Genomic DNA, 20,891 nt, shown 5'->3' with positions numbered 1-20,891 from the left:
TCGTGAACAAATTATTATCCGAAGCTGAAGGACACAAAAACAAGAACAAAAGCCAGAGAGACCAAAGAGAAAACTTAGTGAAAAACAACTAGCTGCATTAGCTGCTGGAAGACAGAAGAACCCACGTTTGCTGGCGAAAAAAGCTAGAGAAGAAGCAAAAGCAAAGGAAGACAAAAAGCAAAGGAAGCTGAAGCAAAGAAAGAGTAAATGGTTTATTTTTATCCGAACTAAATGTATAGACAAATACCTTTATCTGTTGCGTTCAGTAGTGAAAACCCTGACGTCAAAATAAAGGGGAACAGAGTAACGTTTAAGTTTCCAACAGACTGGATTGTGAACATAAATGAAGAGAAGTACATTGGCATAACATCTATGTATATAACACGTGCTTTCAGAAAGGTTGACTTTATACTTCAAGTCGAGATAGAAAATGACGAACAGTCTTTAAGCGCCCAAAACATTCACATATACAAATACTTTAAAGACGATACAACATTGTTGCAATGTATGATTTCATTTAATGAGATGTTCGAGAAAAAGTTCAATATTGAAGTACAAACTTTACAGCCTTTACGTGAGTTTCTTGCACAACTGAAAGAAGAAGGTAGTCAGCCACAACTTATAGACTTTCATTATGAATTTAATGAAAATGAAGATGGAACTCATGACTGTCAGTTTGTTATATATTCACCATTCAATGAAGTCGCTAAAAAGAAAGAAAATCCATTACGTATAAGGTTTCAAATCTCTGAACCAAGTGATGATTTTAAGAATGTTTTCAATTATGATGCAATACTTCCGAGGAAAAATGAATTTTCAAAGATTGTAACACCTGGCATTTGGGATAGAAAGCAAGCTATATTATATTCAAACTTAAGTAAGGGAGTTGAAAATGAGTTCATTGGTCATACAAGAACTTCACCACTTCCTAACCCTAAATACTATAAATTAACTGGCTTCAATCGTGAGTTTTGGATAGACATGTTCTCCACTCATGACCATAAATGTCCAGTGTTCTTACCTCCAGACCATAAGACTGTCTCTACATTGAAGCACAACTCTTAAACTCTACCATCGCAGTATTGTAAAATCTACGCTAGCTTTATTTTTATCACGAATGACCTCATTCATGACCTCATTCATGACCTCATTGCTGACAAAAATAAATGACCTCAGAACTTCAACTTACGAATAAAGCTTGTTTTAGTCGTTATTGAAAAGTTGAACTTTTCAGCAAAGCAAGGTTGACATGACTTACATAAGTCGAATGCAATCTCTTGACCATCATAAAGTGCTTTGTAAAGTTTCATTAAACTGAACTCAGAGTCTTTGTCATATGTTCCAACAGGTATGTGAATGTTCTTATCTTCATTGTAATAGCATTGTATAGCTTCAGGAAACATTTCATTAGCGGTTAAAGCAATAACATCTTGCTTCACGCCTTTCATTCTGCAGTGAAATGCAACTTCATTTAAATCATTCGTGAGTAAGTCTATGTAGGTCTTCTTTCCACAGAAAATACTTTTATAAGCTAAACTTTGTTTTCCAGGTGTTATTTCTGCAAAGTCGCTATGAAATTGACCAAGGTTCTTTCCTATAAGTTCTCTACCGTATCTCTTCTTAAACTCTGCTGCAAGCTTTGGGATGTCTTCATTATATAAGTGCATACTGTCGGTATCCTGGTAAAATATTTGAAGACCCATGTCCTCTGCAGTACAGAATACTTCATTCATAATACGTTTTGACATAGACAGAATATTAACACCAAGTGGACAGAAGTTAAAGTGTCTGCAAATGCTTTTCGTTAGCTTGAAAATAGTTTTATCTGAACCATCCAAACCTTCGAACTTCACTATATGGTTGTAATTTCTTATAGCATATCTTATAGCATCTTTGTCATCTACTATGGTTATTTTTGACTCAATAGGAGATAGAATAGTTTTGCCATAAATGCTGTTCAGAATGAGTTTTATAATTTCTTGTAAGGGGTTTTCTTCTTTCTTATACTTTAACCTTAACTCAAACAACTTCTTTACTTCATCTCTTATTCTCATATCTCTGTTTCCATCGTAATAGTATCCTTGCAACACTTCACATTTGACACCTTGATATTTTATGAGGTCTTGTAATGTTATATGGTCAACATACATGAGACAGCAAGTGTTTGAACTTCTTGGAACGTTAAGTTCTGGATTTAGTTCAGGGTCGCAAACTATTAAATGAAAGTGTCTGGGTATACCAATCTCTGTTATCTTAATGAGAACAAAGAAGCCAGACATAAACTTTTCACCAATGGGTTCCTTTTGGTCATCATCGAATAAATGTCTCATGAGATACTCTGTGTTTAACATTTCTTCCTTCAATACTTTTGGAATACCTTCTAAAGTATAAAGTCTTGCTATAGCTGAAGGATATAATGAAACAGTGTCGAAGTCAGCAATGAGTTTCTTTTTGCTCTTTTGTTTCATGTTATCTGACAACATACATCTTCCACCTTGAATGCATCTCGAAATAAATTCTCTTGGTTTATTTGAGAGGTCATAAAGATTTCCATTCGGGAAGTATACTCTGTTCTCAAACAATTTGTTAGCAATTGAACAAATACTAACGTAGTCATAAACGTTTAAATCAAACTCTTTCAATAAGTCATTGCGGAACTTTACAAAACCTTCTCTTAAAATTCTTACATCTTGTTTGCAGTAAAACGTGCTATATTTTTCTAAGTCGAAGTGGTTCTCATCTATTCTGCAACCTTTGATGGAATCTATGTTTTTCATAAATGTATCTGCATCCCGGATAAACTTACATGCTTCAGAAATGACACCAGTTCTGTTGTCATTTGCTAACAAAACACTGCTGTAGTAGTTATATGGAAATACTTCTTTCGGTCCTGTTTGTAAGTTAAACATAGCAGGAAATAGTTTAAGCTTCTTATTTATAACACTGTAAGAGTCTTTTATAATAATTGCCCGTCCTTTATATAAACCAGTTATTTGCATTGTTCGTGAACCTTTAATGATGGGAGTTCCTTTCACTTCTGTCATGTGTCTTAAGATGAAGTTTATGTCATAACTGAGGTTGTGAAAATATATTAAACTCTTGTCAGGGAGTCTTTCCAAAAATTCTGTTGCACAGTTTTGACCCCAAATGCTTTCACTCACTGAACCATCTTCACTGTCATAACAGATGTTAAAAGCTTTATGAAAGCCATCCGTACTACACTCAAAGTCAGCAAAGAAAACGTGCTCAGGAATGAATTTACATTTAGCTTTATTTACTTCTTTTGACTCTGCTTTCTTCTTCAGTTGTACACAATACTTTGGAGCATATGTCAAATCTTTAAATGGTGCAAGGTTCTGTTTATATAAGTCAGTAGTATATGTGAAAAGTTCTCCATAAGAAATAGGTTCGAAATATTTGCACTCCCACAATGTTTTCATAACATCCCATAACGGTGTTGTTCTATCATAACGAACTACATATTTATCTTCTCTCTTTGTATAAATCTTCATCTGTTTCTCAATGTTCATTCCACCACAAGCTTTGAGAATTTCTTTATAGTTTCGAATGAAGTATGTTGTCATTGGAAGTCTTTCATTTAGCATGTAGTGGTCTTCAACAAGAAGTAAGTCAATAGTTCTAACAGTTTCGCATTCTTTTGGTATATATCTCTTTATTTCATTATGTCTTGAGTCATTGAAATAACCAATGGTAACATTAAATGCTATACCTGTTGCGTCAGAAATTTCTTGTACTTTACTTTGAGGAAAGTCTCTAACACGAATGACTTCTCTCATGTGGTCAATAGTTTCTTCATTTACTCCAGCCTGAATGCAAGCATAAACGAAACAATTGTCCTCTGTCATAAGTATTGCAGTTCTTTTGTTCAGTTCATTGAAGATTTGGTAGCGTTCAAGATTTATAGGTAATGTGCAAAGATACTTCCATAACTGACCGCTTCTCTTCTTATAAAACTTCTTTTCACCATTATCTTTCCAAAAGCTTTCTATAAGTGCTGGGTTTCCTGTTTGCTTAAGAGCTTCCAAAATGGCTTTCTGGTCATTTGTCAGTGTGCTTTCATCTCTATATGGTCTCTTTTTTGGTTTGCCTTTCTTTACATCTGACATCGTTAAGCCTTCATATTCTGTTAAATCATACATCTTTATTTCAGTAAGATTCTTTATGTTTGTCAAGAAGAAGTCATAGTGCATTTCAACAATACCTGCAGCATTTGCTTCTATCTCTGATATAAAGTTCTCCTTCAAGAGCTGATGTAGTAATGTTCCAATATTATTGAGGTTTAACGTAGAACATTCATACTTTCCACCAAGTTTATAACATACCATCCATCTTTGTTGTGAGTTTATTTTAATTTTCTCTAAGAGTCTCATGAAAACCTTACCGAAATGTTTGTGTAAGTAGTCTCTGTTTGGTTCATCTAAAGCTTCGATGTTAAAGTCAATGAGTCTATTGCCTGACTTCACATTTCTCTTCCTATTCTCTTCATCTTTCTTTAACCATCTCTCACCTTCTTTTGGTTTGTCGTCAATGGAACGAATGACATCGTTAGCTTTGCGAACTTGTTCTATAGCACTTTTAAACATCTCTCTTCTCTGTTGTTTCAGTGTGTCGTCTCTTCTTCTTGTTTCACCAACGTTCGCATTTGTTATGTCAAACATCTCACGCCTTACTTCATGAGCTATTGAACGTCTATGATATAGTCAATAGCAACGTCATTTAAAGGAAATGCTATTGCATGGACTTCGTCCTCGCCGCGTTGCGGCTTTATGAACTCATGAATTCTATCATAACTTATTGCACCATTGTAGTCTTTAATGAAGTCAGCGAGTGCTTTTTTGTTTGTTCGCGTAATGCTTTGCAACATCTATATTAGCTTCTGTAAGAAGTTGTTTTATTTCCGAGTGTTCTAACTTAGACAACTTCCGATACATCTTTAGTAGGAAATAAAAAAATATTTTTTCGAAAAAATAAACTTAGAAAAATTATTTCTTTATATATTTGCCATTCCGAACTTCGAAAAGATGTTTTATACCAGCATAGAATTTTTCTCTAGAGCTTGGTCTTATATCGTTTTCATGACAATATTTTCTATATTCTTCATATAAAGCCTTTTTTTCATACATTTTATAAGGACAATCTAACCAGAATAGCGCATATCCATTTTCGTTATCTAGGTCTCTATATGTTTGTGGAATTTCGCTTTCTTCTGTTTGTAGAATTTCGCCTTCACTATTTAGTTCTATGTATATATATTGTGGAATTTCGCTTTCTCTATTTAGTTCTATGTCTATATATTGTGGCTTAAAAGGATGTGGCAAGAAGGGTCTGGCGCTATGTAAAAAGTTAATTTTTCTGTCATCTTTTCTATCGGATAAAAAATATTTTTTGAAAAATTAGATTACATTTTTTTAAGTTATTTTTCAAAATAATTTAATATTTTTATTTTAATGAAACACATGCAAGATTGCAAGTTCTTTTCATACAATGCTCTCGCTACTGCCATCAAGAATGAGTTCAATGGTTCTGCAAACGTTAATGTTATCTTTAACAAGAAGTTTGTGAAAGAATCTAAGTTCGTCAGTATGTCAGACCATTAGCTATTGTCATTGACCGCAAACGTTATACTTCACAAGAGTTAGCAGTAGTTTTGAAACAAAAGGGTTTCTTCGTGAATGTCAAAGATACTCATTATACTGTTATAAAGAACTCCAACATTGACTTCTTCAGTATTGCTATGAATCTTTCCGAACAGAAAGAATATAAGAAGGGTGAAACATCTGTGAAATATTATCCTTCATCTCTGAAGACAATAACGAACAAAGATGTTATACAAAAGTTCTTACCAAAGGTTGAAGAAGCTTCTATTGACATTGACGAAGGAAGTGAAATGGTTGAAGAAATTGACCCTGAAGCTATTTAACCAAAAATATATTTTTGGTGAAGAGGTGAGATTTCACCTGTTTTTTCACCTCATTCTCTCTTCGTTAATGTTGTCGTGACTTCTTCGTTAATGTTGTCGTGACTTCATTCTTCCTCTTTGAAGTTATCGAAATATTCTGTTATTTTTTCCTTCAGTAATGGTAAGTCTTCTTTGAAGGTAAGTATTGTGCAACCTTTGATGTCATAGTGTGTTTGAGGAAGAGTATTTTTGACAATTTCTTTTATTTGCTCATTCGGTGTCATTGAAATCGGTAAGTTTTCACGATAGAACCAGTTTCTGTCAGATTTATATATTTTAGCAAGGTCGTAAAAGCTTTTGTTGTTTCTTCTGACTAAATGCAACATAACCATATCTCTGTCTTCTTCATTCTCCAACTCTTCAGTATAAATCATATACTTATAGTTCTTTTCCTTTCCTTTTGGTACTGAACGCGGTATTCTTTTCTGTATGCTTTTGTCTTTGGATTCAATGACTTCATCTTTTGCTTGAAGTTTCTTTTCCATCTCTCCACGTTCTTGTCTGTGAAGTTCGTCAAGAAGTTTGTAAATATTCCAAGCATAACGTGGTGAAGCCCACATTGCAACTGCATTTACTAAAAGTCTATGAACATAATATCCTCTCAAACCGTTTGGCAATTTTTCACGGTTTTCATAGAGTTTTGGCGACTGGGATTTTTTACCTACTCGCTGTTCTTCACTGTTTTCAAAAAAGTACGTCTCGCTGTGCTTCACTTAATAGTTCTATGGTGCTTTGGTTCCTAAACCAGTCTTTAGGAAGCTTAGTATCTGGAGCAAAACAAGCCGTCAAAATACTTTGCATTTGGTACATGTCGTCTTTGACAGAACGAATGAGTCTCAATTGTTTGTTATACTGTATGTATTCGTATTCTTCATTTATGACTTCATGAACGATAGCAGTTGTTGTGTTCTCTAATGTTGACATATCTGTCTTTACATACAGGATAAAAAAATAAATAAAATAAAAACTAACTTTATTTTTTTTGAGATAAACACTATTTCTTCACAACATTAAATTTTATCCTGTATGAAATGACTTTAAAAAGATTATTGACTGACTTCGAATACTATCTCATTGACGCACTGACAGACCCTCAAAACTGTGTTGAAAGTTCTTTAAGCTTTAAGATTGAAGGTACGACGCATTTTGTCTTCACTTACGTATTGAAAGAATATGACCGTTATCATAACGAAGTGAATCAAACACTAATAAAATTTGTAGATAAAAAATTGGTTAACAATGAATATTTTAAACGTGAAGACCCAAACACTGCTGGAGATGATGAAGAATACAGACAAGTTATTGAAAAAAATAACGCAAGATTAGATGCAATAGAAAAGAAGTTTAATGAATGTCTTACAAACACGTATGAATATCTTATGCAGTGGGAAGCCAGATGGAAATAAATTTACGTCAAATATGCAATTTATAAAATCTTATGTCGACAGGCTACGTAGCACAGTGGTCAAAGGTGGTGTTATGGAGGGGTCAGGGTCTGTGGTTCGAACCGCGACAGCGCCGTATTTTCTTATTTTCTTTGTTTGTCTTGTTTGTCGTGAATAAAAAGTGTCATAAAAGTGCTCTATCTTCCACGGGAATAAATAAAAAATTTACTTTATTTCTTCTTTATTTCTTTGTTCCCGTGGAAGAAGGGTTTTTGCCGTTTTTTCTCAGCCGAAATCAACGATTTTTTCATTTTTGGAATCCTTAGCAAATGAGGAATCTTTTCTCTCGTGGAAGCTTTGACCAAAAATATAATTTAGGTGAAGAGGTGAGATGTCACCCGTTTTTTCACCTGTTTTCTCACCCTAGTTATTTTATAAACGTTTCACATGGTAAACGTTATTTTTTTAAATTTTGTGAAAACTCAACGGTTTGACACAAGCCCTAAAAATTATTTTACTCAGAATTTTGTTGCTAAATTCAATAAAAATAATGTTTAGGTGAAGAGGTGAGATGTCACCCGTTTTTTCACCTCTTTTTCACCCAGTTTTTTCACAAGCGTTTTACATGAATTGTACGATGTATATTTGAAATTCCTAAACAATTTCGTAGCTTCTATTTCTTCTTCAGTATGTCAAAAGTTTTAACAATACCGAAGGTTTCTTTATACTCTTCTTGACGTCAGATAGAAGAAATCTTCTGCTGTTGGATAGTTTTTGTTCAGAAATGCTAACATGTCCATTTTATCTTCTGCTGGCTTTTCTGCTTCTTCTTTAAGTCAGCATAGTCGTTTCGCATTCTTTCTATCTCTTTGACTGAGTAGTTATATTTCCTAATTGCTGCCTTACATTTTGAAACATTGCGGGTTCATTTTTGCGTTATACATTGAAAAAACCAGCTAAAACAACTAAAGCGTCAATTGCTCTCTTCATCTCAAACATAGCGGGTCTTAGTTGTTCGTTCCATACTTTGCCTCTTCTATCTTTATCTCTTATTTCCCAAAACACATTCAGCAACTAATGAAACAAAGTTATCGTAAGTCTTAAATTCTTCAGATTTATATATGTCAGAAATGTTTTATATACCATGTCGCAATCTTTGTCCATAACCTTATGGTTGCAATGAAAACCAAGGAATTCATAATTTACCTTTCGTATGAATTTCTTAATTTCTACTAGTCAGTTGGTTTCACTTCAATTTCGTCGAATTCAGGAATAGTGAGTTTTTGTTGTTGGATTTCAGGTAGTTTAGGCAAATGGTCAATAATGTCCTGCATTTCATAAAGATATTCTTCATTGTTTCATCTTTCGCACTACAGTCTAAATTATTAAAAGTTCCTGCTTTAATTTTTTGATTTTCTGTTTCAAAAGTATATGAAGAAGGAATGAAGCTTTTCATTTCTACTAACATAGATGTTGGATTCATGACTAACGAGTTTGGTGCTGTTGTTGTGGACAGAGTCCCGCCGTTCGCGGCTTGAATTGTTGTTGTGCCGATTGTTGAAATCATATCTTTTATACAAAATAAAAAAATAAAAAAATAAAGTTAGTTTTATTTTTTCTATCTTAAGGAAATTCATGAAAATTCATGAGGTGAGAAAACAGGTGAAAAAACGGGTGACATCTCACCTCTTCACCTAAACATTATTTTTGGTGTAAATTTATGACAAAAATAAATGGTACCATTAATAATACATGACTGTTCTCATTCATGTCTGATTTACATCCAACGAAAAAGTTTAGAAGAATTTTCTTATTCTTTCTGGCATGTTTTTATCTTTCCAGTACTCCCGCTCTAATGGTCCCAGATGAGTTGGTTTAGATTCTCTCAAGTTCTTAGATGGTATAACATCTTCAACGCCTCCTTCATATCTTACTTTATAAGTGTCATCGTTTATGTTGTAGTCAAGTATTTCAATAACCACTCCTCGCTTTGCTTCGTCAATGGTTTCAGCAAGTTTGCCATTACTACTTTCGACTAATTTATGACGAGGGTAAAATGCTATGGAGTCGTCAGCAGCTTTTATAAGATATCCATTACCTTGCGTAGAGTCTACGATATAATAATTTCGACTTAACCTTAAACGTTTCTTTGTCAACGGTTTGTCGTCAAGAACTACACGAACTTTTGTTCCAGGAATGAGAGTAAATTGTGTTGAATTTCTGATATTTTGTGTTTGACTTCGTTTCTTTTGTATATACTTTTCTTCTTGTTGTTGTGTCATTGAATTTGGTGTATGTCCTGTTGTAGAATGTGTTGAGGAATTGTAAACTTCGATGAAATGTTTCATTGTTTCTTCGGTAAAGTCTCGCTCTTGATTTAAATCTCTGAGAGTCCTTATGAAGCGGTTAATGATACCGAGTATGTTATGGTTATGGTCTTCAGTAGTGTAGTGAGTTATGTTATGCTTAATGAGAAATTCTGTGATTTCGTTGCTGAGGTATGCACCGTCTTGGTCTGATGTTAAAATACTTGGGCTATGTTCTGCTACAAACTTTTGTAAAACTCTTAACACTTCATGAGTTCCTTTATTTCTCATTATATACGCAAAAGCTTTGCGAGTGTTAACATTAATGAAGATGAGGAATGGTTTATGTCCTCCTTTTCTGCTTTGAATGAGAGTGTCAAATTGGTATGCGTCAGGAGTGTTGGAGTAAATTGGTAAAAAGTAGTCGTAAGGATTTATTTTTGTTTGATGTACAACATTTTTGTCAAAGAACCTTTTCACTTCAGCTCTGTTAGTAAATCCCGAACTCTTTGCAGCTTCATTGAATTTCTTAAAAGACCTCCATGGATGTTGTTCGAATACTTCTTTCAAGCTCATTTATGTAAAGTTAAAGATTTTAACCAACTCGTATCCAAGCGTGCATTGTTATATAAGGAGGCATATAATCTTTTCCATTACCTGCTGGGTCTGTAATACCAGCTACAACATGTGTATGATTTCCTGCAGTTCCACAGAAAATACCTGTGCTAACATCTTTGGGGTCATCTGAGATATCATATCTATTCATTCCCTGTCTATTCGAACCCGCTGCAAGATTTATATAACCTCTTTTTGTTATTGAATGTGAATGGTTTCCTTCCACAGATGTTCTTCCACTGAACCTATGCATATGTGAAGGAAGGTTTTCAATACCTATTTTCTTTGAACCTCCCATCTTCATTGACTGCGTATTAGTGTAGAATGGAAAACTGTCAACTATTTCATACCATCTACCACCAAATAAAGTGTTTGGATTTATTGGATTCATAGACGTATAAACAGCTCCTATAGGATATATTAAATCATATATGCTCATAACTCTATAAACATATTCTAAAGAACTTATGTCATTAAATACCATTTGGAATGTATCTCCCGGATGAAATGTTGCATTTGTTCCACTTTTATAATGTAATGTTAGTTCAATAGAATTATCCAAGAAAAATTCAAAAGTATCTGGTTGAAGACCTCTAACAAATTCAAATGGAGTTGCTGGTTCACCATTTATAATTTCTGTTGTAAATGTCATTGTATCTGGTTTCGAAAATTTCTTTGTTAGTTCTGTATCCACATAAGTTTTGTCGGCTTTTTCTAACATTGCTGGTAGTTCATATGCTTCAAAGTTTCTGGCATGACCTTCGATATTCCTGCAACTCTTTTATTTTAAGAGTTAGTGTATCTTTTACGCTTGTACTCGGATTCTCTAAAGGTGCACTTGAACCAAATCATAGTTCAATATTATGTCGTCTGCTCTAACAGTAGTGAAGGATTTATGTGTATGATTTTTGTCGGCTTTACTGTCTAAAGAAGTTTGAAGTTCATTTATATCGGAGATATTGTGTTTATGAGATTTCAAAACTTTGTTCGTTGCGTCAAGTTCTGTTTTGTCAGCTTTACTTTTAATAGCATCTTCAAAAGTTATTTTTGACTTAACTCTCAAAGTAAATCTTGGTTCAACTAATACACCGTTAACAAAGAAGTATGAAGCATAAATTTCAGCGTTATAACCAAATGATTGTGGTGCTATACCTGTGTCATACTGTACAGTACAGTGTATGTCATAACCTTTAGCACGAATGAATTTATATCTTCTTTCATTAACATTTTTCGTATTCACTTTTTCACCCTGTGTTAAATATCCATGATAGTCCGTTATAATCTGTTCATCAGAACTTATATAATGAACATGGTTTTTGTCTGCTTTATTGTCTAAAGAAGTTTGAAGTTCATTTATATCGGAGATATTGTGTTTATGAGATTTCAAAACTTTGTTCGTTGCGTCAAGTTCATTTTTGTCCGCTTTACTATTTAATGTAGCTTGAAGTTCATTTATATCGGAGATATTGTGTTTATGTTCTTTATCTGCTTTTTCGGCTAATTTCTCTTCTATCTCATTTATTTCAAGTTCATGCCTACCACCACCTCCCGAAGAAGTATTTTTCTTCAGCTCTTGAAGAACGTCCACTTCGCCATCTTTGGTGTCAATAATGAGACTTTGAGTTAAAACCTTTCCTGTCTTAATGGATGTTTGTAAAACTTCTTCTTCACCGTGTTCGGGGTCATGGTCGTCGTCATATCTTGTGAAATCAGAGATGTTGTCATACATTAAGCATATCTGTCTCAAAAGTTCTGCTATTTGAAACTGGAACGAAAGATATACAGAACTTTCATCATCTCCTAAAGTCAAGTCTGCTTTCTTAAGTATTTCTTGAATGTATGCAATGAGAACAGAGTACCTTGGAAAATATTCGAACAATATTTCATTAGCTGTTGGTTTTGGTGGTTCTTCTGGAGTTTCTGTTGTTTCAGTTCCTTCTGGAGTTTCTGTTGGAGTTTCTGCATCTCTTGACTTCAATGCTCTTGCTCTCAAAGACCTAAATGTTAGAGCACCGGGTTTTACAAAGGACTTTATAAATGCTTTAATAGTTCCTGGTAAGTTATTGTTAGCATTAAGTAAGTTCCTTATGCTTCCATCATGTACGTCCATAGCAATATGTAAAAAATCTATACTTTTCTTGTAGTCAGCAATAGACTGACTGTGATTTTTTAAAGATTTGTCAATACCTTTAAGCCAATCTTCATGCATGTCTGATACTGAGCCAAGAATATCATTTGCTTCCTTTAGTGTATTTTGTGCTTTCGTAAAGTATCCAATCCCGTACGTGCATTGTTTGCTATACGTCTTACAGTATCTATTTGACTCCTTGTTTCTTGCATCCAACCAGATAAAGTTTTAATAGTATCCGAACCATTTGAAATGAAGTTCAAAGCATTTTTAACGTCATCTAAAGCTTGTTCACCAAGTACTGCCCATATCTTTCCGATTTGGTATTGAAGAACTCCATATGAAGCAGCTGTTAAACCAGTATTTATAAGGTCCCATATCCATGATTTAGCAGTTTTTCCATCCTTTCCATCCTTTCCATCCAAACCGTTTTCGCCTTGAGGTCCTTGTATTCCTTGATTCCTTGTATTCCTTGTATTCCTTGTGGTCCTTGAGGTCCGGTGTCACCCTTCTCTCCTTTCAGTTCATCTTTATGTTCGTTATAATATTCTAATGTCATAAGGTGTACATCATTACTGCTACCAGCAACTCCTAATATTTGTTTCTCATTCATGACTAAATTCTTTAGGCATTTAATGTTGTCGTCAAATCGAAAGCTCTTTAACAATTCAATGAGAACATTCAGTACTTTCACTAATGAGGCATCTACTGTAGAATTTATATATTGCACCGTTCCATCATTTATGATAGGAACCTTACTTGTTGTAATGAATGGGTCATAAGTGTTAAAAGTATCGAAATCAATGACTTTTTTTAGTTTTTTCCATCGTCAATGACTAAATCATTGCCTTCAATGGTTAAAGTTGAGTTTTCGTTTACTAGTTCATGTGCTCTTCTTGCTTCATTTGTTTCATACGCATATGCAGCAATAGTCATATTTTTAATGAGAATAAAATGTTGTTCTATTTGCAAAGTACAGACCCAAACGAATACGGGACAGTAAAGCTACAAACAAACTTAGGTCTTCAGAATGAAGCGCTTGCTTTCAGAGTTGTTGACTTTAATACTATCGCAACTTTTGTCATAACAGATGAAACAGATTTCATGGAGTTTGAAAATAGATGGAAAGAAGCATGAAATAAGATTTCACAATAATGTAGAATATAAGATGGAAACATTAGCTGGAGTGTTAAATGCGCTCATAAATACTACAATAAACAAGGAGAACGAAGAAAACTTAATGAATGTTAAACTTATTGCAGGAGTTTTGAAGTTCAGTTATGCGAAGGAGTTTAAGATAACACGAATGAGTCATAGAGTTCAACTTCTTTTAGGGAGCATACCATATGACATTTCCTTTGAAAAGTGTGACAAAACGATTGAGATGAAAATCTGTTCCATACGTATGTTATGGTAATTGTTTGTACATTGAGTCTAAAATAGCTAATGTCACAGGCATTTCAGGAGTTAATAGTAAAGGTTCAGTAGAATATAAATCTTTCTGTTATGCAGTCAATTCAATGTTCATTCCAAACGTTCCTGTCATAGCAACTCATTTAGGTAAATGGGTTCGCATTTAGTCCTCATAATTTGAAAGACATGCAATTCAGACTTGTTGACTTTCAGGGCGAGCCTGTAGAACTGAAGGCACCAGTGCGAATGACTGTTGAAGTTGACTTTTTAGAAAATATTAAATGCAACAGCTTACAAGAGAACTCAGAGCTAAAAATATAAAGTATGAATGTTATGTATTAGGTCATGAACTTTGGTTGTTGCTGTTTGATGAAACAAATGAGTTAGTTATGTCAGTCAAGAGAACAGAAAAAGGCGTCAAAGGCGCCGAGCGCAAAGCGCTATATTGTGTTAGTGAAAACTGCACCAAGTCAATAAGATTAGGTTTGCATTATGAAGATGAGTTCGATACTGTTGAAGAAGTTTTGGACAGATATTACAAATTGTTTAATTTACTAAAAACATATTTCAAGCAAAGTTTATATTCTGTTGAAAGTTTTGTATACTCGTTCGAATATTTATACTTAAACTCAACTCCTGTAGTTCCTGGTGTTTCAATGATGCGGATGTTACCTATTTTCATGAATGTGGCGTTTGACCACAGCATTCGATTTCAGGGTCGAGATAGTCAATGACACATTGCTTTCCTGTTATTCGTGAGATAACATTTTCAAGGTCCTCCTTTGTTAGAATTATTTGGTTCTTGCTTATAAGATTTGTCAAAAGCTTCTTATCGTCTTTGAGTAAAATTGTTTGGTATAACTGAAGAAGGTAATGGTCTACGTTATCTGAAGGATTTGTTGAAACATTTGTGTAAGGATTGTCGTTGGCTTCTCTTGAAAGAATTTGGTCCAGTGTGGATACTCCTAACTTAACATCTGATGTAGCGTTAGCGTTTTGAAGCTGAGTTTAAATTCAACGGATTTCAGCTCTGGTTCTGGTTCTTTCAAACACTCTGAACTATAGTTCTTTATGACATATTGTTTGTCGTTCGTGAGTCAACATTTGATGTTGGTTTCAATTGGAACATTAACGGCACCAGCTAAGATGGATTTGCTTCTCATTTCATATAGAATAAAAACCTTTTATATGTATGAAATGAACAATATACTCGACAAGGGTTTGAATGTAAAGCTAACGAATGAAAATATTGTTGAATTCACTGAGACAGGAGCTGTGTATAAAGATGTAGAAAACTGAACAAAAGAGCTAAGGGAAGAAGCAGGAACATGAACAAAGGGTGGAAGCCTATAAAAATTTATGTCAACGATGGCTCAGGAGGTTCAAACATAAAGTATGCAGAAAGTTATAGAGTTTATGCTCTCAAGGGAGAGAGCCTTCATTTAAGAACAGCTATTCTAACACATATCCTCAAAAGCTAACGGATGGAGAAGTGGATGATATGAATGACAGCAAAAATATTAACAGAAATGGCGACAGAGATGCATGGAATTTGTTTACCATCAGTCAGTTGAAGGTTAAACTTTAAAACAATGTTGGTCGTTCCCATGGAATATTTTTGACTTTAATGGTATTAGTCATGATATGAATCTCAAGGTATGAACGAGGAGAGATGAGAGACTTATATGCTTCCCAAATTTCTTCAAAAGGTAATGTTATACCTGACTGTTTCCAAATGAGTTCAATATCATAACGTGAGAAACCTTGAAAGATAACGAAGTCAGTTATGAGACGTTTTATGTTTAAAGCAAGGAAACGCCATGTTTGCATAAGTATTGCTACAGTTAAATGGTAATGTCTGACTTTAGTAATGATGTTAGCTAATGGTGAGTCAGGCTTTGACACTAAACCTTTTCCGGCGAAGTCGTCACAAACGAGCAGAGTGTTTGAAGGATACTTTTTGAAGGGGTATTTTGAAAGTTTTGATAGAATGTAGTTTGTCAGTCGTTTCATATCGTAAACTCCTGAGTACTGACGTAAGTGGTGTTTGTCAATAATTCTTTCCATCTCCTCTGAAGTCTTTTGCATTCCTGACTGTATAAATTCAACGATGGCATAATATTTTCTCTTACGTCGAATGTAACGTTGAAGAAATTCAATGAGTTCACTGTCTGGAACTTTAACGACAGATGCTTGAACTTTACTCATGAATGTTTTCGCTGTTGAATCCATAGAGTCTGAAGTTGCTGATATAATGATTTGGTCATAGTAAGAGTCGTTTCCTAAACGCTCTGTTATGAGTATATGACGAATTAAATTAAATGTCTTACCTGAACCCATCTTTCCACAATAGAAATACACACCATTTGAACAGAATTCATAATCTTTGCTGAAAGGAAGAATAAGAGAAGAGTTAAGTTTGTCTGTAGTTTCATTCATGTCTTCATCTACGTCATGTATTAAATGCTTCATTTTATCTCCATTAAAAATGCAAGTCAGAAATATTCAGAACATAGCACCGAGTCTAACTGACAAGAGTATAAAGATATACTATGAACATGTTATGATGAAACCAACCAAAATTCAAGAAAGTCAGTATACTTATGAATATCCAAGACACTGGGTAGAGTATGTAGGAGGTGAGAAAGCTATTGAAATCAGACAGGTTCGAAGTATTCCAGCAGGAAGGACAATATTATTGAAGAACTTTAATGTTTTGAGATATAATGATGAGACAAAGAAGCAAGATAGTTTTCCTATTGCTGTGTATGTGAACCTAGACACAGGAGATGACATGAAAGTTTTTAATACAAAGCTTCAAACGGTAGTGAGAGAACAACTGACTGCGGAAGGGCATCCATTACCTTCAGAAGTTACCATAGCATATAATTTTGAAACAAACTCAATAGATTTTAAAGTCATCTCTGCAAAGAAGTCAGGATTTACATTTAATGAAGCAGATGTATATTCGAATGAAAACTTCAAAGCTATTGCATGGTTAGATAATGACGATTGCTTTAAGAAAATATTTAAATTCAGTGACTCAAAGATGTCAATAGATGACCTTCGTGGAATCTTACCATCGACGTTTACAGTTGAAGGTTCAGCAGGATTGCTTACAAGATTGTCAATTGGTGGCGTTTGGTCTCGTGAGAACATTGTTATAAAATCCAGTATAAGTGAATTTGCTGAAGAATCTTTATTATGTCTTTCAAACTACATGTATTCGCCGCCGAAGCATTATAGTATAACAAACTTTGTCAGTAAGTTTAATATAAGACTTGTCGAACCTTCTTCAATGAAAGATGTTGTGCTACCTAAAGACGGAAAGGATGGACTCATTATTGAGATGATTTTAATAGCATATTAAATGAGCTTGTTTTTAAAGGTCATTCATGATGAAATAACTGTTGTAGAAGATGTTAGCAATTGTTCAGACATTTTGAAGCGTATAGATGAGATAAGAAAGAAGTTTATGAATGAGAATGTTTATGTTTCATTGACTTTCTCCAGTAAAGAGAACTTTTATGAGATAATATTGAAGAGAGATGATTTTAATATGGTGTAAATGGTAGCTTGGGCAGCTTTAGGCGCAATGGGAACAAAAGCATTAGCATTTGGAGCAAAAGCACTTGGGGCTTATGACGCAGTAAATAAAATGAGTGGAGGAAGAGTTTCGAAGACATTAGATGCAAATAAAGGAAAGATTGGAGGCTGGGTTGCAAAGAAGTTAAGATTAAATAAAATAGGGCTCATAAATAAAGCATCCAATTTGGTTGCAACTGAGTCAGAAAATGCTTTAGGAAAGGACGATGAGTTTGCAAAACATGCAAAAGACTTTAATGACCAGATGAAAGGTGAAACAATGCATTTAAATAGAGTCGATGGAACTAAAGAAAATGTTTCTTCTCCACCAGTAGTTCTTCCGTATGGTCCCTATGGAATGTATGGAAACCCTTACGAAAGACCATTTGACCCATTGACTGGTGGAAGTAACTGGTATCATTACGGACGAAGAAGAAAGACAGTTAAGCTGGAGACAGACGTGAAGAAAGCAACTAAAAAGAAACCAAGGAAGAGAGTTATAAAGCAATGAATTCAACATGGTTAGAAAAGAGGTTAGAAAACGTGTTAGATCTAACATTCTAACATAAACATTATTTTTGTGCTATGTTTTCATACGTGTGAGGGTGGTGATATCATTAATTTTAAGTTTATTTTTTATTTTACTGAAAATTTTTATTTGGATGTAAATGACAGAACAAAAGCAACTCAAACAAATCAAAACATATAACAAACATACATTTAAACATTTATTCTTCCTTCCTGAGCATAACATGTTCTTTCAAATACATCCGAGACCAGTTGACTTTTCATTGACTGTGTATAAAGATAGAAATAGTTATATCATTAAACCATACGATGACGAAGGTAAGTTATGTAAATTGTACGTTAAGAAGTTAGAGAAAGTTTATGGCTTCAAGTATGACTACAATAGGGTTAACACTGATGATGAAGATATTGAGGAAAATTTATGAGAACATTAGTGAAGTCGTTAGTGAGAACGATAGTGAGAACGTTTATTTTTACAGTAGTGAAGTCGTTTGTGAAAACATTAGTGAGGTGAAGTGGTTGGCGGCTTTGTAAATATTTAAGGTTAAGTTAATGTTGTCGTTTGTGTTGTAAAATATACGTTAACGGTTTTGTAAAGTGTCAAATTCACAAGTATTGGGTAAGGTAGAACGCAGTGCCTCAGTACCCAACATAACCATACTAACTTCAAAACCCTGCACAACAACCACCTCCACAACCAGCACAGCAACAACAACCACAAACAGAGCAAGGACATAAAAGAAGTAGAGAACAAGGAAACCAAGAATTCTTAAAAATGCTTAAAGAAGACTATGGTTACCCAGATACTCTTGACTTTAGTGACAGATATAAAGAAGCTATTAGAAAGTTCAAGGAAGGAAATACTGACCCGAACCTATTTAGCTTTATGGTTCAGCACCAAATGGGATATAATTTCAAACCTGGAAAATACAAGCTCGCTAAGGGATGATTTAATAGCATATCATCCAAATGACATGAACGAATTTACTCCGAGATATTTGGTGTCAGAGATAAATGATGATTCAACTATCTTCATGAAACGCGTAAAAAATAGAGACGGAACGAAAGAACAAAGGCTTATGAATGCGGATGACTTAAATAGGGAACTTGTTGAAAACGGTCTCGGAATATATGAAATGCCAGCAGATGAGGTACAAGAAACTCCACAGGAAGAAGTTCAGATACAACCAGACATGGAAGAAATAGTTCAGCAACAACAGCTAGAAGAGCCTGAAGGAAACGAACAAGTCCCTCCTTTGGAAACTAACTTCACAGAACTAGATGAAGATTTGGAACAGCCGAAAAATCTTGACCCTCAACAAGAGTATGAGGTGAATATGGAATCTTTCCAAGAGTCTAAAAAAAATTCGGCTGACATAGTAGAAGAATATCGAAAAATGTTTGCCGACATACAAAAGACTCCAACACCAGATGAAATATTCAGCATAGAATGGAAGTACTGAAAGAAAATGTACGCAAATACAATAGCCCTTTTTACTTACGACCATATAACGTTCAATCTTTGGCTGAACTCGGTGAAAATAAAAGGTTAAATTTCAACAAAACATATAGAAATGAAACATTGTTTAAAGTTCATTCAGAACCTAACCAATATGGAAACAAACCTACTTTTGTTTCTGCAGACTATGGAACTACAATGAGATGGGGTCATAAAGCTAACCGGATAGGTGGTTCATAAACTTACAACCACAATTCCAAGAAGTTGTAGACGCAATGGAAGTGAATGGTGAACCAGATATAGCTGGTATTTTCAGCGCGGCTTTAATGCCATTGAAAGATATGAAAGATGCAGATATTTTGGACCAGTATGAAATGAAACATGGCTGATGGAAATATAACACCTGACGTTCTAGAACATTTATCTCAAAGAACTACACAGAACCATAAAGATGGTATATTTGGTGAAGAGTTTAGAAGAAAGTTAGGGAGAGAGAAGGAAGAGAACCTATTGTACATGACCTTGCAAACGAAAGTTTACAAAATGTCATAAAAACTTACTTTGCAGACAATGAACTGAGAAGGGATGAATATTTAAGAAAACTCAAATGGACAGTACCAAATGAAATGTTAGTATTGAAAAACATGTTCCTTGACAAATAAAACCAACTACAGAAATAAATGACGCAAGACTGAAAGATTGGGTAAAAGCTTTCCCATTCACAAAAGATATAATTGGTAACATGAAAGAAAACCAGAATGGCTACAAAAACATATATTTGGAAACGAGCTTATTCCATATGGACAAGCTCTGTTTGAAGAGCTTGAACCGGAAACTCAGGAAAGAGTCATGCAAACAATACGCGAAGACTCAAATACAAACTATGACAAACTCTTTCTAGGATATAGGTTACCTGAGATGGGCGACCAGAGCCAAAGGCAAAAAGGACATGGGAAATTTACAACATACTAGGTGAACATGAGGCAAAGATGCAACAACTTGAAGCAGAGGCAAGTTACCAAAGAAGAAGAGAAGAGTAGAACAAAGTGAAAGTAGTGAAGAACATAGTGAAAGTAGTGGCAATGAAGGAAAAAGAAGAGTTAAAAACTCAGTCAGGAAGAAGTAAAGCTTGGTCCACGTGGGTTCTATTATGACAAATAAATCCAACTATTCTATATTTTTACCCATATGAAATGTACGCCGCTCAGAATATAACGCCAACAGTTTTGGATGCCATGAATGGAAACGTTTCCGAATGGTATAACGAATGCGACAATGCCATTAGAAGGTCAGAAATAGTTCCTGGAACTTACGAATATACAACTGCTGTTTCTTATGGAAACGTAGGTGAGTTTGGAGAAGGTTCTTCAACAACAGTAGATATTTGCTTGCGACAGGTTTCATATAATTTCTATTGACAACTCAATTCTTATACGTGGAACAAGACATTGAAATAAAACCTTCTGCTGACTTGAGAGGTAAGAAAGGTTGC

At 34.4% G+C, this 20,891-nt stretch overlaps 6 protein-coding genes and 7 pseudogenes across 13 annotated transcripts, besides 1 other annotated feature; 5 read left to right on the top strand and 8 right to left on the bottom strand.

Annotated features, from left to right (window-relative positions):
• Positions 1-18,606: part of a mobile genetic element that runs on past the window's edge.
• On the bottom strand, positions 1,173-2,150 carry TVAGG3_0818010 (organellar and viral DNA polymerase type B; the record flags this gene model as incomplete). The annotated part of the gene is made up of 1 exon (XM_051247894.1): positions 1,173-2,150. One exon carries the CDS (start codon positions 2,148-2,150, stop codon positions 1,173-1,175), a length of 978 nt encoding a protein of 325 aa, XP_051083369.1.
• TVAGG3_0818000 (organellar and viral DNA polymerase type B) lies at positions 2,213-3,044 on the bottom strand (the record flags this gene model as incomplete). The annotated part of the gene is made up of 1 exon (XM_051247893.1): positions 2,213-3,044. A coding segment is annotated over one exon (832 nt), but the record flags the coding sequence as incomplete, so codon positions are not given.
• Positions 3,757-4,663, bottom strand: TVAGG3_0817990 (annotated as a pseudogene). Its single transcript has one exon. A coding segment is annotated over exon 1 (907 nt).
• TVAGG3_0817980 lies at positions 6,046-6,614 on the bottom strand (annotated as a pseudogene). Its single transcript has one exon. A coding segment is annotated over exon 1 (569 nt).
• TVAGG3_0817970 (uncharacterized protein) lies at positions 7,012-7,386 on the top strand (the record flags this gene model as incomplete). Its single annotated transcript, XM_051247892.1, has 1 exon — positions 7,012-7,386. The coding sequence occupies one exon, from the start codon at positions 7,012-7,014 to the stop codon at positions 7,384-7,386; it is 375 nt and encodes a 124-aa protein (XP_051083367.1).
• TVAGG3_0817960 lies at positions 8,034-8,874 on the bottom strand (annotated as a pseudogene). Its single transcript has one exon. A coding segment is annotated over exon 1 (841 nt).
• On the bottom strand, positions 9,162-9,713 carry TVAGG3_0817950 (integrase core domain containing protein family; the record flags this gene model as incomplete). The annotated part of the gene is made up of 1 exon (XM_051247891.1): positions 9,162-9,713. The coding sequence occupies one exon, from the start codon at positions 9,711-9,713 to the stop codon at positions 9,162-9,164; it is 552 nt and encodes a 183-aa protein (XP_051083366.1).
• TVAGG3_0817940 lies at positions 11,715-12,626 on the bottom strand (annotated as a pseudogene). The gene has a single exon. A coding segment is annotated over exon 1 (912 nt).
• TVAGG3_0817930 lies at positions 13,369-13,831 on the top strand (annotated as a pseudogene). Its single transcript has one exon. A coding segment is annotated over exon 1 (463 nt).
• On the bottom strand, positions 15,412-16,266 carry TVAGG3_0817920 (protein of unknown function, DUF4106 family; the record flags this gene model as incomplete). The annotated part of the gene is made up of 1 exon (XM_051247890.1): positions 15,412-16,266. One exon carries the CDS (start codon positions 16,264-16,266, stop codon positions 15,412-15,414), a length of 855 nt encoding a protein of 284 aa, XP_051083365.1.
• TVAGG3_0817910 (uncharacterized protein) lies at positions 16,316-17,197 on the top strand (the record flags this gene model as incomplete). The annotated part of the gene is made up of 1 exon (XM_051247889.1): positions 16,316-17,197. The coding sequence occupies one exon, from the start codon at positions 16,316-16,318 to the stop codon at positions 17,195-17,197; it is 882 nt and encodes a 293-aa protein (XP_051083364.1).
• Positions 18,607-18,715: 109 nt separating the features above from the next.
• Positions 18,716-19,911, top strand: TVAGG3_0817890 (annotated as a pseudogene). The gene has a single exon. A coding segment is annotated over exon 1 (1,196 nt).
• A 228-nt stretch (positions 19,912-20,139) lies between these two features.
• TVAGG3_0817880 lies at positions 20,140-20,560 on the top strand (annotated as a pseudogene). Its single transcript has one exon. A coding segment is annotated over exon 1 (421 nt).
• The last annotated feature ends 331 nt before the right edge of the window (positions 20,561-20,891 follow it).

Source organism: Trichomonas vaginalis, chromosome VI (genome assembly GCF_026262505.1).
Source record: "Trichomonas vaginalis G3 chromosome VI, whole genome shotgun sequence".
Classification (NCBI taxonomy): Eukaryota; Parabasalia; order Trichomonadida; family Trichomonadidae; genus Trichomonas; species Trichomonas vaginalis.
The sequence above is the reverse complement of the archived record's forward strand: the minus strand, read 5'-3'. Positions and strand labels throughout refer to the sequence as shown.